Here is a 17,435-nt window from a genome sequence, read left to right as displayed (position 1 = left end):
AAAGCCTATGGCTTATGCTGCACCAGCCAAAAAAAAAAAAAAAAAAAACAAAAAAAAACGAATAAAACAATGATAAAAAAATAAATAATAATAATTAATAAAAGAAAAAGAAATTAAACCTATCATCCTATGCGTTTCCCTGACCCGAAAGTATTATCCAGATGAACTTTGAATTTCCCCAAACTGTCGGCCTCTACCACCCATGAAGGCAACTTATTCCAGTAATTTATAACTCGTTGGCTAAAATAGAACTTCCTGCAGTCCAATCTAAACATTTCCCCCCGTAACTTGAATTTATATCCCAGAGTTCTAGCATCATTTATAATCTTGAAAATTTCGTCCTCATTCATTTTACTGATGCCTCTCAGAGCCTTAAACACCTCAATCAAATCTCCTCTAAGGTGTCTAGTTTCCAAACTCTGCAACCCACATATTCGAAGTCTTTCTTCATACGGACGCCCTTTTGCCGATCTCACCAGGCGAGTTACCCTTCTTTGCACCCTTTCAAGAAGCTCGATGTCTTTCTTTAGGTGCGGTCTCCATACTTGAACACAGTATTCCAAGTGTGGTCTAACATAGGCCTTATATAATGGGATTATCACGTCCCTATCTCTACTTGCAAAAGTTCGATAGATCATCGATAGGACACCATGGGCCTTCCTTGCAACCTGTTTACAATGCTCAGAGAATTTCATGTCTGACCGTATCGTAACACCCAAGTCCCTTTCCTCCAGTACTGGGTTTAGTTGAACTCCACCAAGTGAATAAGTTATTTTGGGATTCCTGTTTCCCAGGTATAATACCTTACACTTTGTTGGATTAAAGCACAGCTGCCATTTTTCTGACCATTCTTGAAGTCTATCTAGGTCTCTCTGAAGAAGCTCAGCTTGACAGTGATCATTAACTACTCTACCAATTTTAACGTCATCTGCAAATTTAGACATCACGCCCCCTATCCCTATCTATTCAGTACGAGCTACTCTATCCGAGTAGCTCGTACTGAATGCCCAAAACGAGTTTGGGATCATTCAAAGAGAAAAATAAATGTAATAAAATAAATAATAAGTAAAAAAAATAAATAAATAATAATAATAATAATAATAATAATATAATTAATAAATAAAAATAAGAAAAAAATTATAATTAAAATAACAAAATAAAAACATCCAAAGTCCACTGGTTAAGTGCAAGACTAGCGGATGCTACGATCCCGTACCTTGTGAGCCCAAACCCAGATACCAGCAAAATCCCGCCTCGAGAGAAGGGCAAGAGATCAGGCAAAAGAAATCCCGCACCCATAGACAGTAATGAAAGTCCTTGGGTGCCAGCAAAAAAAAAAATAATAAAATAAATAATAATAAATAATTAAAAAATAAAATAATAAATAAATAAAAATATCAAAAAAAATAAACAATTAATATTATAAAATAAAAACATGGAAAGTCCACTGGTTAAGTGCAAGACTAGTGGATACTACGATCCCGTACCTAGGGAGCCCGAACCCAGGCACCAGCAAAATCCCGCCTCGAAAGGAGGGCAGGAAGCTACTAGTGGGAGAGCACCCTTGAGAAAGGTGAGAGAGGACAGCAAAAAGTCAGTCAAGTAAGAAATGGCAAGGAAGAAGATCGCCGAAAAGCAATAGGCAACAGGCGGGGCCTGTACCAGGAGATTCCATCCCCGGGGTCAACAGGAAAAGGAGAAAAATAAATAATAATAAAATAAAATAAAAATTTAAAAAAAATCGCGCGTGTACCCTGTACACAAGAAAGATGTTTTATATGTAAACATCTTTGACGCATCTACTAAATTTCGAACACCTAGAACAGAAATAATGAATGATGTAATTTATGCTCACGCCCGCTACTTACTCTACCGATTCAATGTTAGTGATAAATAGGATACACACGCCCGCTGCTTACTCTATCGAATCAACGTTTAGAAGAGGTTAGCCCAATAGCATAATTACCCGTTGATTGTAGCCATTTGTTGAATAATATGATTGCAAGAATACAAGTATTTGTATTGGTGCAATACAAATACAGTACAAGTATTTGTATTGCTACAATCATACTATCATGTTGGATCATGTTTCTCTGACATGCTTTGTCGAAAATTACACATTCAGCGCTACGAGATCTGCAAGAAACGCAGTATCCACGCATAACATGCTATCGAAACTGTGACCTGGCTCAGGATCTCAACGAGTACAAGCGCGAGATGGTAACGCTGCCCATTCCATTTGACAATGAGGAAACAGAGATACTGTCACAGATGAAATATGTCAAGATGTACGACGACAATGAAGAGCTCGTACTGGATTGTGTGAATCAAACTTGGACATTCGCAAAACGATTGAAACGATGTGTCAAGACAACGACGACAGTGACCCTGACGAAGCATGCGGTAATGACCTGCATAGCCTTGCAATGCGACTGCGAGAAGAAGACCCCTTTCGAAACTTTTACAATCATCCAAACAGCGAGATGAATGAGGATCTAAAGCTGGCCACGCTCAACCGATCAAGGCAATTGCAAAGAAACGCAAAAATTTGATGACTAACGAGGACTTCTGCAACTTAATGAGAATGGCCAATGACAAGCAAAAGATTCTACTCATACATGTAACTTGGAGTCTGTTATCTCCCAATCGCGAACCGATTCAAATATTCTTGACCGGCCCAGGTGGTTGAAATATACAACCGCTTTAGTAATACAGACGGGTACTGTAACGCTTACATCACATGTGCTTCAACTGGTAAGGCTGAAGCGCATGTAATGTAATGATCTTGGATGTGCTCAGAGCTGATGTATGCCAGATCTGAGTACATCCAAGATCACTGCCCTCAAGATATCCATTTCTCTGGTTACCAAAAGGTTTCTGCCATGGGTGTAAATTGTTAGCCCAAAGCCACCTAAGTGGTATACCCTGAATAATAAACGTTTTTCCGCAAACAGCTGGTTTATGCCAGCTCTGAGCACATTCAAGATCACCCCCCATGATACTTTGCGCGATCTCCTCTCCCGACTCCGTTTTTCTTTGTTATGAAATGGAAATGACGTCAAATTACGTAATTTCCGGGTCGAAAAATCGTGACAAATTGATTTTACTACTGTCCGAAATTTAGTGGGTGCTGCCAAAGATGTTTACACATTAAAAAATTAATAATAATAAAAAAAACATTATACAAATGAACAGCAACTTACTTCTTAGGGAATACGACTGCTTATCTGAAATGCAGGACCGAGTCAAGTCGTGGTCACTTGCTCCACAATAAAATAAGTAAATTTTCTCTTTATACTCCGGGACAACCACACGATCAGTAGTTCACAAGATAGAGGGAATACAAGAAAGAACGCCGTATTTAACAATTACGGGCTTGAATCCCGATCACTCAAGGCACATGTACTTATGCACCCCGGCGCCTGACCATTCGGCTATGGGGCGGCCTCTAAATGTAGGGTTCATCCTGTAAACTCAGTTTGCATAGCTAAATTCACTGTCCATCAAACGTCAAGAAATACTTGAAGTGGAGAACAGACTGTGAACTTTAAACACTAAAGACTGGTGTATGAAGTTGATAGTGTAATAAGGGCAGAAATTCAGTCACTAAAGGTGCACAGGAAGTACCACAAAACGTCTGAGAATAATCTGCAATTCCCTTGGAAACTAAAGTGAGATTCACTCTATATAGGTTGAAGTGCCCAAACTTTAGTTTTTCTCCACTTTGATTTACAGGCACACCATGCTATTAAAAGAACAGAGGGCCTCGGACTGGTTGATTCGTGAGCTCGCAAAGATATTTTCTCCATATGGCGCCTGACTATAATTTCCCTCTCCACAAGGAAACACATTCCGGATATTGCTTTCGCCACAAAAAGTAAAAAAAAAGTACCTAACTTGGCCCATTCCCAATTTAGAGACCATCTTCATGCTCAATGTGCGTGGATCCATTAAAGCTCGCTCGTCTTCGTCAGTTTGAGAGTTTGAGAACTAGAATCACCTTATGCTCGACTGCGTCGTTTATTTGGATCTGAGACAGCAACTCCTTCTCCTTCAAAGCTTGCCTGCTCTCTCTCCAGCCTTTTCACTCTGATTGAAACTAGAGAACCCTTCATACACTTGTGTATTGCTTTTTCAAGAGGAAAAGACACCTTCTGATTACTGCTGCTACTCCTGCAGGCCCGCCAGATCCTGATTAAGTTGATCTATTGGGCGATCTCACTGGACTGACCCTGTTTTCTTCATCGAATCTGGAACCATCTTCATGCAGACCGCAATCTAGAGAAGGATTTATAAAATTCCTGCCGGCGCTCGCATTGCAGCGCGAGATTCTTCCACTGAGATTTATCCTCTAGTGGTCTGCCATGTTTTTTCACAACATGGCTGAGTTGGTATCAGGTGAGGGTCGGATGGTTCTTAAACGAATAACTGTATCTTGTACAAATAACGCTTTTGCTAAGTCATGCACAATTGAGTTGCTCTATTAAACAAGCTGCATGATAGGTATGAGTACAGTAAGCGTCTCTACATGCAATTTGATTGGGCACTAAGTCTGACTGCCTTATTTTTGGGAGATTTCACTTTACCATTCAATGATTGTACATTATGAACTCGGCCTATTCAATCATTTTTGGTATCAACATACTACGTAAAGTAGAAGGAGCAGAAAACTTCTTGATGTGATCACCATGAGTGATCGGAATATCACAAATATGATGGTATGGGAAGTGATATCAGCGAGTGACTATAGTGTCCTACAGTGGACAACGACAAACGAAATTTCCGAAGTCAGAATTTAATTTAAAAAAGGGGATTATTGTAGACTGAGAAGGTTCTTGAACTCAATTAGTTGAGATGGTGAAATATATAAGAGCGAAAGTACAGTGGAACTATAATACTTTCACGACACATCCTTAAAGCATCTAGTAAGTACATTAATTTCATTCAGGAGGTACCACAAAAAAGTCAGTCATATTAGGGTTACCCGAGAATAATCTCGTCTATCCATGTGTATTATGTCCATGAATTGTGTTTATTCTCTGGTCAATCTTCATGTTTTGGACGAAAATCCCGGGTTTCCAGTGAAGAAGGGACTTGCTCTCTTCGCTTGAAATCGACTAACTCAGCCACAGTTTGAAAACAAAAAGCAAAAAGAAAAAAAAAAGTCCATACAAGTGACTTGCGTCATTGAGGGGTTCGAACCTGATCCTTTTTCAGCCCGGTGTGGGAAAACGATGATCATAACTCTGCTATCAGCGCAGATGTGACATGCAAATAAGGATATCAGGTTGAATGAAAAAGGATAGTGAGAGATGGTTGGTGAAGACTATTACTCTGTATGATAAAGCATTATCCAAGAGAGCCAATAATAGGAAAAAGCAATTTTATTCGTATGTAAACATGAATAAGCAGAAGAGTAAACCAGAGAGAACATTGTTGCTTAGTAGAAATGACAGAATTATAAACAATTCAGCAGATGTCGCTGGTGAACTGAACATATAATTTTTTTTGTTGAGAATTGTGCTACTATAAATGGGCACTGTAGGATATGATATTGATATTACAGAAGAGAGACTAACAAAAAAAAAAAAAAAACTACTGATGTTGAAAGCGGTAAGAGCCCCAGGTACCAACGGTATTTACCTGGCCATATGAAAAGAGGCTGTAAAAGAATGCCCAAATATTTAGGGTTAATTACATGAGGTCAACGATATGTTTATTGAGTGACCTCCTTGATTTGGAAAATTGTCAACGTATCGTCAATACACAGTCGTGGTAGGATTTAAAAATCAGATTAGCAACTATACAGCTGTTAGTTTAACATCAGTGGAAGAGAAGGTGAGTCTACAGTAAAAGATATACATCACAAGATCGTCTCGAGAAATATAATACAGTATCCTAATTAAATTATGACACGCTTTTTAAAGGGAACAACTTATTTGTCCAATCTGATAAACTACTATGATGTTGATTACACAGAAGGTGGATGGAAAAAGGAATATTTGTTGTTATTATACTTGAACTTTAGCAAAGCATTTGGCATGGTTGTTGTTTAAGCTGGAGTATATTGGAAGCAAAAGTAGGATTCGGAGGCTGATTAATCGAGGAATGGATGAAGGTCAGGAGACAGAAACTTGTTAAAAATGCCCATTCTGAAGAGTAGGAAAAAGTTATAAGCAGGATTCCCCAAAGATCTGTTGTTAGGACCAGTCTTTCTAATTTTCTTGAAAAATACAGACGAGAGAATAATGGATACAATGTTGAAATTTATAGATGGTATAAAGTTCGGAAAGAAGGTAAAAAATCCAAGTCTGTCAGAGTTTCTTTTAATGACTTTGGCAGCCTTCGAGGATGGTCGGAGAAATGGCAGTTATTCAATGCTGCCAAATATGAGGTTCTGGAAATAATAACTAGAATAACTTATACACTAAGTGTGCGTGTTGTAGGGGAGGTTGAAGGGCATAAATAAGGAAAGAGACTAGCATGTTTCTGACAAAATCAGATATGAAAGCACATAATGTCTCATCAATGAATTGCTGTACCTGTGCACCAGGAAAGAAGGAAGTTTTAGTTCCGTCATACAAGTCAATGGTGAGATCGCATTGCATTTAGAATATTGTGTTCAGGTTATGAGCTGTATGGCGCCTCCGTAGCCAGGTGGGCAGGAGCAGTAATGCGTAGCACACGCTTCTTGATTAGATCGGGGTTCGAGCCCGTGACCACCAAATACGGAGGATGCGAAAAGGTCAGGGAATGACCACCGCATATCTCCGGAGCAATATGGCGTTAGTTGCTAATGCTCCTAAAAACCAAATAACAAACAAACAAACAAACATGAGCTGTATTTAAGAAAACACGGGCAACTCGTCAGCTGAGAATAGCATATCAAAAGAGCGTCCATATCCGGAGAGACTATAAAGGTTACAAAACTTTGACAGCCATCTGATTGAGGTGTATAAGAGACAGAGAGGGGGGCGGAACAAGTCTATTGAGGTGAAAAATTCACATTGAAATGGGACACAAAAACTTGGGGACATAAATACAAACTATTGGTAAAACTAGAAATTGGACCTACCTCAAAAAGTTTACATTTGTTCAACTTATTGTTGACGAATAGAATAAGGTAACCGCGTAACTTGCTTGTGTCTCTTGGCCTTTCTAATACTAAATCGGGTTCGACGGGGACAATTCTCATCAGGGTAGGGAAACCGATGCACATATTCTTAAACCAACGCATCGAAATGCTAATTTGTAACGAAATCCGCTTCGTGTCATTTATTCTTTGTTACAGCTGTTGTTGTTGTAGTAGTAGGATTTTAGGAGCATCAGCGACTAAGGTCATATTGCTCTGTGTATGCTGTCTGTAAATTGCGTGTGTTCTTTGGTCGATTTTCTGTTTGTTTGCTGTAATTTCCGGGAGAAAACACCATGCTACCCTCGCCTGAGACCGATTAACTCTTCCACGTTATGAAAAAAGCTCATAAAAATTCGTCACGTCATAGATGTGACTCGAACTCAGATGTTTTCCACGCAATGTGGGAGGACGGCGATTCTACTAACTGTGCTACCCACGATGGCTTGTTACAGTTTGCACGTGTAATTTTTTCTATGGAATTTCAACTGATGCATCCAAAATGGATTAGCCAGCCCAGCAGTAATTAAATTTTTAACTTTAACTGTTATCTTCTGGTTTTCCAATTTTTAAAAATCTATAAAACACAAAGAAGTTGACTGCATATGGTGAAGGCTGCTACTTTTCGTAGTATTTTCGTTTGCACTGGAAGCAGCATTCTCAGTATCCAAAAGCATAAAAATGTGATTCCCAAATTTCTGCTGGAAAAAGTTGTGGTAACCGTTTTCTTCGCCTATTGTATAGTTTTTGCTATTATTCAACAGCAGTTCGAAACTGCTGTTGAATTCCGCTTCAGGATAACACAGGCCCTCACATTGCATCCCGATTCAAGCTTTTCTTCAAAATACATAGAGGAGATTTGTCACCGTGAGATTTTTGCTTTAAGTGTGCGGAATAAAGCTTTAAAACTTGAACAAGTTTTAAAGTTGTTCGTTTTAAAGTTCGTTTCAAACTTGAACAAGGAAGTCAAAACAGCTATCAAAGGATAGCATAAAGGTGACCTCTTTTTAAATTTTCAAAAATAAAATTTTTAAAAGCATTAAACGCGTTAATAGCAGATTAATATTTATGACTGTCGCATGCCTGAATCATGTGCTGTAAATTTATTAAGTTTTGCATGGTTGACACCTTTTAACAGCTCATATGTTGGAAATATTTCATCAGCAGGTTGTCAACCAATATAAGTTTATGCATTTTGTGGTAAACGCATGAACTCATATTGTGTTTTAGTTTGTTTTGAGCTGGGTACTCAAAAGAGGCTTATTGAGATCTTACCCTCCTCCTTTTTTGTAGTTTGTTGATAATAATATGCGCTGCAGTAATCATCCTGTTAGGATTTCCATATAGAGATATATTCCACATTTTTTCATGGTCAAACGAAATGACAGTTTCTATTGGATACGGTTAGGTGTTTAATGCTTGCTAATCTTTCATGATCTTTTCGCACCTTGGCACAGTTAGTCTCTTTTTGGACGAGGACTGTACGTTTTTTAAAAGTTGAAAGTAAAACGTGATGCAAGAAAAAATGTGAAATTAAAACACTATTATACCACGTTTAAGTGCTAGTTGTAAACTGCAACTAGCTCTTCAACGTGATGTAATAGTGTTGTAACTTCACTCAGAATAATTATTTGTATATTCTCTTTTTTAATCCTTAAAACTCATGAATTTTCATCCCACAAAATAGACAAAACAGATTAATGCCTTCAATTTGTCTTTATAAGGTCCATAAATCGAAGTATGTTTGTCATTAATGTTGATGATTTTATTTGTAATTTCTTTCACGCTAAATTAACTTACACTGATTCGATTTAATCGTAAAATTATTCACATTTATATAAGAGAAAATCGCTAAATAGAAATTTCTATGAAATTATTTTATTATAGAAATGTTAAAAGAAATTTATATATAAATTAATTTATTTTAAGGTATAATTTCTGTAAACTAACTGAGGCTAACATTACTGCTTTACAATAATTACTTAATGCACATATTTGGGTGTTAAACACCTCTATGCAATTCGCAAAGAGAAATACAAAATTAACATTTGCCCCTACCAGCAGAGGACACTTCATTCTTAGTTAGAATTAAAACTTTTCGATCACCTTACGTCGAAAAGTTTTTTCCCGCTTAGATGAGCTGTGTTACCTTAAAATATAATAAGATATATGGAATATTTTGACTTATTTAAACTGGATTTGTAATATTTTGCCAAGACGTCTAATTTCCATTTGCAGAAATATTTAAAATGTAAGCCGTTTAAAAATATTTAAAGTAATATATTGGTAAAACCAGTCCTCAACAAACCGATAAACTACAGACACATTACGCTGACTTATTCGTCTTACGCTTAAAATAGGCGAGCACCAATTCAAACTATCTGAACTCCCACATCCCACCCGCGTGCTTCTTACCTGTTTCTTCCCGCTCAGCACGCTGGCTACGCTCAGTTTCTGACATTCCTCCAACTCCCGATGCTCCACTTTCAACTTCTCAATCTCCCTCACTACGAACGCCACTAGCGTCTCCGACTCGGCCTGATTGAGATCCCGCCACTCGGCCCTGCTCTCCGCTCCCGTAACGGGGCAGTAGTTCATCCACATCCCGCCCGTGGCGAGAGCTAGCATGACGGCGAGAACTCCGACTTCCATGGCGGGAGGCTGTTGTGCGAGTGAGTGAGTGAGGACCGTTCGGATGGTGAGGTTTAGGCGTGCGCGCGTGTCGCGTTTCTTTTCCCCGTCTACTCTTCCCCCCGTACCATTCTAACGGCACGTTAGCTAGTGTTTCGTCACCACTGGAGGGCGCTGACGAACCCCACCCGCATTGCGGTGGCCAAACTGTCTATTTGACTGAAAATTTGGAAGGTGAGCGGGACAGGTGTGTGGGTACGCACTCGTAGGCTTCATACCACTACGGGGCCGTAGGTTCTGCCCAAGGTCAAAGGTCACAACGAGTTGTGGTCCGGTTCCTCTTAGCTTCCGTCATTCCTCGAGCACGGAGAGCTATCTACAGTCTGCTTTATGAAGGGGCAATGCCTCCTTCATGAGGTCACAGATCTTTCTTTCTCCTTCCAACGATACACAACAAAATGCGCTTTCTGCGAAGTATAGCTGTTGGGGAGGCTAATCTACTGATATTAATACAGTTTCGCAACACCCTATGGCGTTGTGAAATAGCAGTACACGGCAAGACTTAAAAAGGCTGCGTGTGTGGCAAAGCATCAACGCCTAGAATATTTTTTCCCCCTTTTTAAGTCTTCGTTATTCGTCGGTACAAACAGGATTTCCTGGTGACTGCCTCACGCGGTGGGATGACAATAGGCTCCACGCATGCATAGATGAGCAATTGGAGGTGTCAGAACCACACGGGATTATGGCGCTACAAGTGCATCCAATTCACATATCGTATTCAACATAAGTCTGTTCTACTATTAGTTGACAGTTCAAATTGTCACGTTTTGCCCTTGAAAGATAACGTAAACCTGCAGTGATGTACACAAAATTGTCATGCAGACTGTTTACTAACTGCTCTTAAGCTATTCTTATTTAATGTTTTTTCATCTTATGCTTGTCCACATACATATAATAATCATGATTTTCACCTTTACTATACGAATGAACCTGTTTACATAGTAAACATAGAATCCGACATATTAAATCTTTCACACTGTATATATCTGTCCCTTTCTGCCGTTCTCTCTCTTTCTTGCCGCCTCTTTTTCTCTTTGTGTTTCTCACTTTCTTCCCCTCATGTATCTTCCTCTTTCTCTCTCCCTTTTTCGTTTTTTCTCTCTGTTATATCTATCTCTTTCTTATCCCCTCTCTCGCTCTCCTATTTTTCTCTTTCTGTATTTCTGTTTCTTACTTTCGCTTTCTCTGTCTTCCTCTTTCTTTCTTATATTATCTTTCTCTAGCGTTCTATCTCTTGATGCCCTCCTTTTCTTTCCTCTTTTTCTTCTGCTGTGTTTCTCAAGTCGTTCTGCGTCTTTCGTTTTTTCTGTCTATCTCTATAGCATTCTGTCTCTTGCTCCTCTCTTTCGTTCTCTGCTTTTCTCTTTGTCCGTCTCTTTTTGCTCTTTCTCTCTTTCTCTCTCTCTCTCTGTTTTTCTCACCCGTTCTCTCTGTCTTCTTCTTTCCCTCTCTGTCTCTTTCTTTCTTACTTTCCTTTCCTTATTTCTTTCTGGCTCTCTTCCTCTCTTTTTTTCTATTTATGCTCTCTCTTTTTTTGTTTCTTTTATCGTTCTTTCTGCCTTTTCCTCTTTCTCACTTTCGCCACCCTCCTTTGTTTCTTTCTCCTCTTCTTTCCTCTTTCTGTGTTTCTCTTTGTTCCTTTCTTTCTATCTGTCTTTCTTGCTTTCTCTTTCTTCTCCTTCTGCCTTGCAGAGTTGCAAGAACATCACCAAATAACTCCAGTAGCAATGATTTTAGCGATATTCTTTGAATATGCGCAGTACTTTCCGCTAGATGGCACTAAAGTAAACCGAGATGCGAAAACTACCCGAAATCAACTCGATTTCGAGAATTCGTGGGAGGACAGCCGAAAAGGCGTTATGTTTGACTGGTCTTATTCGAACGTCTCGGAATTATTCTTCCATCTCTAACTCAATGCTTCATTGAACGGAAGCTACATTCAGTTCCAGGTGACTTCTCAATGCATACGAACAACAAAAAGTAGTCACAATTTCACGCTAAAAGTAATCAATAAGACATGAATGGTTAGCGTGCACTCAGAGAAACAGAAAACAGATTTATTGATTTCTACCTTGCTCTATAAGTTCTTTTATTAGTTTGTTGGGATGTTGGAAGCGTGAGAAAATTTGCTCTGCGCAGAAGATGGCAAAAGCTGAAACAAAAAAGGAACTTCAAGAAAGAATAGTTTGCCCGAGGGTAGCTCTTTCTATTGGTGATCGCTATAGACGTTGAACATTAACGAAAAAGCAAATATTGTCAATGAATAAACATAGATGCATTGTTTCATTTAATTTTGAAGCGAATCTTCCCATCCATAGCAGAGGAGAAAGATTTATTTACTAGAAAAAGAAAGTGGATTTTTTGTTGCTAGTGTACACATAATGCTAAGGAAAATAAAATCGCTTCGTGATTGGGCGAACAGAGGAGCTTCCACTACTTGTATAACAGCGTACCCATTGCGAGATTTCGTATAGAATCATCTCCAGGTTGCATCAGAGCCAAGATCCTCTTACAAAACCCTGCTGAATTTGTAAAAGCAGCTTCCCGGAATTTCTAAGAGAAAGATGTGTCGTATGACGCAAACTTTTACGTGATGTTAGCTGCATCACGTATTTTAATACAAAGAAGGAGCAAAGTGATGTGGAGGAAGAGCAGTTTGAATTACCGAGAGAAAGTCGAAGCACTGCCCACTAAATTAGCTTAAAGTGCTAAAGAAAGCACTAGCATTATAACCGTAGCAGATTTATGGAATATCGAGTATGAAGAGAGAATGGTGAAAGGCTTTCTGTAAAGCATTATGCGGCTCGCCATCCTCGGAAGGAATCCCAACGGAAAGCCTACAAAATGGAGATACGTCCATCCTTTCGCTCGTACTACAAGCATCTTTTAAAACATCAACATTTTTCTGGGCTACATTTGAATGTAGGAAACCTCTGTTTTACTTAACAGTTAAAAGTTGTTAAAAAAAACGACACATTTTTTATAATTTCTGAAACGTCAAGCTACCGAGCTTCGACAGTTTCTATTTATAGAGAAAATTCGATCCAAACTGTGTTTATTTAACAAAGAAGTCGGAAACGCATTTACCGCTATTAAAGTGATGGAGAGGAGAGCATACATTTTAATAGAAAAATCCCTCACATTAAACAAACAGAAAGGGCTCATTAATATGTAAATATGTTAGGAAATAACTGCGAGGAGTGGAAGGAAGAAAGAGAGAGAAGGAAAAAAAACGCAAGAAAAAGAAAGTAATTATTTCATCCAGCTGAAGCTACGCACTTTTTCCATCCACTTGGAGAGAACCTTACCAAAGAACACTAATACGTATGTGTTTAAAAAAAAAAACTGTCCGCGCTCATTGTTAGTTACGATGTCAACTGAGCTCCTCCCGTAATTATTTCCGGTAAATGTTTATAAATTTACATGTACAACAATCCCCTCGAACGATATTTACATTCAAACAGATATCTGGTGACTGTAATTCGTTTCTAATAGCGCCGAATGTTATTGCTTAGGTTGTTATGGAAACCGGTGTTTTAAGTAACGTTAGCGTTATTTGGAAAACTGCAGGATGGCAGAAAAATGGCATTTGTAGGATTATTTTTAAGCGCTTTTTCTTTTACGCCCGCTGTATCTTAATGGCTGCCTCTACGTTTGGTGCATTTGCTCGCTGCCTCTTCATCATTATGCTTAATAAGGTAATGACAAACTGGCCATTGAGACACAATGGGGTCAGCAGACTATCCCATTCGGCTCTGTACGAGTCGACACGATGCAAGAGAGATTACCTTCGACAATGCAATCGTCTCTAATGCTTCTGGTTAAATTCTTCCTTCGGCATTCTATCGGAGCGTTCGTCTACCACAATGATCGAGTTATGGATCGACAGAGTGGGTAGTGAGGTGAAAGCGTCTGCAGCATTATCGTCAAAATGTCTCTTCGTGGATTTTCCAAACGGGACCGTTAAGCCGTGGTGTTTAAACAACCCTTTTATCGGAACTCCCGAAGATGCAGTCATTACTGCAAAAACACACTTTACGGGGTCCACTTCCTGTTTCGAAAATCCATTTCTGTTAGTGTGCTGTGGACACGTGTAGTCCCTTTTCCCCACCCATCCTCCTACCCTCGTCAGACTGCTTTTGTTTGTTATAAAGTAGGATGGGACACTGTCAGAGCAGCCACGAGTTCTTATATTCAGAGATGAGTGAGAATTATTTTAATGAAAAAGAGGCACAGCGGAGAGCGTAGTTAAAAAAAAAAAAAAACACCAAGTGGACTGGATCAGTATTGCGGGGCCCTACTATGAATTTTCCATTACTCCGAAATTCACATTGGTCTAATATGTGCTTCGATATCATATTAAAAAATCCTTTTCACTGAGTGTCCCTGATACAAATAGTTCCATGTCTCATCTTCTCGAAAGGTCACTTCAGAAACGTCAAACACCTTGTTAATCTCTAGCCAGACATTAATATAAAAATTCCGTTTACAAACAGCCCTTAGCAGTGCTTCTGTATTGCATTACTAGCTGTTATGTAGGCCTTAATATCGGTACTCTTTTCTGTCTTACAGCAAGCTTTATAATCCTTTCTTTGTTACAAGTGTAATTTGACTACCTTAACGAGGTTGTTCATGCGATCTGAGTTACTGCTAGCCCATCGCTCAAAGAATTGCTGAACAAGTATTATCTCTTTGTGCTGAGTCTCCAATTCTCCATTCATCGAATCAGAGGAAAAATTCCTCGGATAGACACGTTATTAACGACCGGAACCCACCATTTGCTCATTTATGTCCTGTACCCGCTGATGGTGAAAGACAAGCCGTACATCTCTCTTACTAAACTTGTGCGGACTGGCTAAATCACGAGTTCGAACATACATTACGCAGCAAATACGTGATTATTATAGGAATCATTAATCAATCCAAAATAGCATGGCTAGGCTTTCCATTGATCAATCTTTGATGAACCACTAGATGAATCTTTGGGATAAATGAGTTTTATTATTATTATGAAATGTTTTTTTTATTTATTTGCCAAACCGTTTCAATCTTGAGCAGCCTTTGGCTAGGAGGATGTATATTCAAGAATAAGTTCTATACAGTACATGATATAATTTAATATAACATATGAAATTACAGCTCACATGTTCTTGATTTCAAGCATATGAATAACTAAAGAAATACAAATATTCATATCATAACAATTAATTAAATCCTTTTTTTAGAATTTTGGATTAAACACACCGTCACAAAACAATAACGTGTTAGATGATGGATTTTCCCATCTCTGTTAGATGGTAGACTTTTCTCCACTGAGATTTCGCACGTGTATATCTAGACGCGTTAGAGGTGAAGATGGGAAAATGTCTGAGACCTGCACTCTGTATGCTTTGCCATGGCACACTCTGTTGGCACTGCGATGCAACAAATTGCATAGTGGTATAATACACAAGCTGATAATTTAATTCGCTTAATGGCATCGCCATCGTACAACCACCCAAGTTACAGCGAAATGTCAGTAGACGGCAGGAGAGTGCTCAAGAATACGCTGACACATGCAAGTTTTAACATGTCTGATAGTTGCAAAGTGGCCTTACGTGTTGTTAGTCTGAACAGTTTTGTGAGATGCATTACAGAAGACTGAACAACGTTTTGTTATTCGATATTGTGTTCTTCGACATGGTATGAGTGCTACAGAGAGTGTGAGAGAAACGTAAGCGATTTGCGGAGACAAATGTTTGAAGAAAACTGCAATTTTCAAGTGATACTGAAGCGTTAAAGAAAGTTGAAATCTGTGACCACAACTCCCACTCTCAAAGACTTATCAAGAAGTCATGAAATGACTCATTTTCTTGACTTATCATGAAAATATAGTAATTGGAGGCCTTTAACATTGAAGACACCTCAAACAAATTCTAGAAATAATTAGCATTATTTAAATTCAATATATATTATTTTAATAATTACTATTAAATTAATATTATTAAAACAATTTAATAACATGTTTTATTTTATTTAAGTATTAATATGAATTACTTTAAATAATATAATTAATATTATTTTAATGCTTAAATAAAATAAAATCCATATTATATTATTAATACTTTATATGAAATTATTTGTTAAATAAATTCACATAATAGATAAATGCATTTTATATGTTTAAAAATTAATTAAAATTAAGCATTAAGTCAAGAATCTTATTTGTTTTATTTTATTATATTCATTATTTATTAATTATTTTTATTACTGTACGATGTTCTTGCCCATATGAATATTTAAAACAATAGATATTAACTTTCTTTTTTCTGCTGTTAATGATACTGGAATGATTGGATAATGCTTTAAAAATGTTTATATATATATATATAATTCTAAGTACTGTATTGGAACTTGCAATACTTAAAAGTTATTTTTGACATAAATAGGTATCCGAATAAAATTCCCGAATCCGTGCACTTGTCTTTACAGTGAATATCTTATTGCTAGTCACCTATTCATTTGCAAAAGATACTCCAAAAGGGTATTCCTATGTAAGAAAATCTGCGCTCCCTATGGATGGATAACTTTAACAGGATAAATGAAGATTTTTGTAATCGATATCGGACGAGAAAAAATAAGGTCATTAGTTTCACGTTGACCGCACGGACGCTAAGATGTCTTGACGTGATATATAACTCCTTAATTACATCTCTAACATGTGCTTGCTGGAGTTCATTTTGACGACAGCCTTTTTCATTTTCTTCAGAGAAAGTAGCTTTCGGTCGGATCTTGATTAAAGAAATTTTTCTTGCTTCTTCCTCTTTTGTTAGCTAAATACTCTAATTAATGTTGCTAATCTGACGCAGCCTACACGTTATTTAAAACAGTTTTAAGTAGTGAAGATGAAAGCGATAGTCGCACCATTCGAAAGTCTAGCAGGACTTTCTTGTTATGATTATTTTCAAAATATCTTTTCTTGTCTGCAAGGAATAAATCTCTGATAGGATATTGGGACCTTATGAAGATTATGATACCGCCTATCCATATGATTTTACTATACCTGAAATACTAACGATCATATAAAATGTTATATATATATATATATATATATATATATATATATATATATATATTAAGGAATAAATTAAGAAAATTAAGCTTGGGGCTATTCAGTAGCAATGTTTTTCTTAGGGGACTACCATTGTCACTGGATTGCAGAAATAATGAAATTCAGTGCTTGGGATCATCGTGTAAGGATACCTAAAAGCACTAGATGGATATCTGAAAAGTTGAAGACGTGGTGACAATGAAGACCAACACTGTTGGATTTAAAATTATTGCAGAATTATTTACTGAATATAAGGCTAAAATGTTATTTAAATCAAATGGAAGTAAGGCCTAGTAAGTGTATGAATAATATTAATTGGACACTGAAGAATGATTTTAATTGCTCTGATAATTCTTCACTGTCCATCCATCCGTTCCACTATTCACCCAATAAGGCTTTAGTCCAGTACCCATTGTATACCCAAAAAATGGACTATTCTTTAGGCAAATAGTGCAAAATATGATGAGACTCGTACCATCAGACACAACCGCAAGACTTTATAAGAACCGGAGTTGTATAGGA

General features: G+C 37.8%; 1 protein-coding gene across 1 annotated transcript in view; it reads right to left on the bottom strand.

Annotated features, from left to right (window-relative positions):
- Positions 1-9,821, bottom strand: part of LOC150084808 (uncharacterized) — a 45,407-nt gene extending 35,586 nt beyond the window's left edge. The window contains exon 1 of the mRNA XM_090375559.1: positions 9,548-9,821. Coding sequence (XP_090231685.1) covers positions 9,548-9,784 — 237 coding nt within the window. The 5' untranslated portion in view covers positions 9,785-9,821. The remainder of the gene's footprint in view (positions 1-9,547) is intronic.
- Between the last annotated feature and the right edge of the window lie 7,614 nt (positions 9,822-17,435).

Source organism: Mastigoproctus giganteus, chromosome 6 (genome assembly GCF_048544385.1).
Source record: "Mastigoproctus giganteus isolate SK-2022 chromosome 6, ASM4854438v1, whole genome shotgun sequence".
Classification (NCBI taxonomy): domain Eukaryota; kingdom Metazoa; phylum Arthropoda; class Arachnida; order Uropygi; family Thelyphonidae; genus Mastigoproctus; species Mastigoproctus giganteus.
The sequence above is the reverse complement of the archived record's forward strand: the minus strand, read 5'-3'. Positions and strand labels throughout refer to the sequence as shown.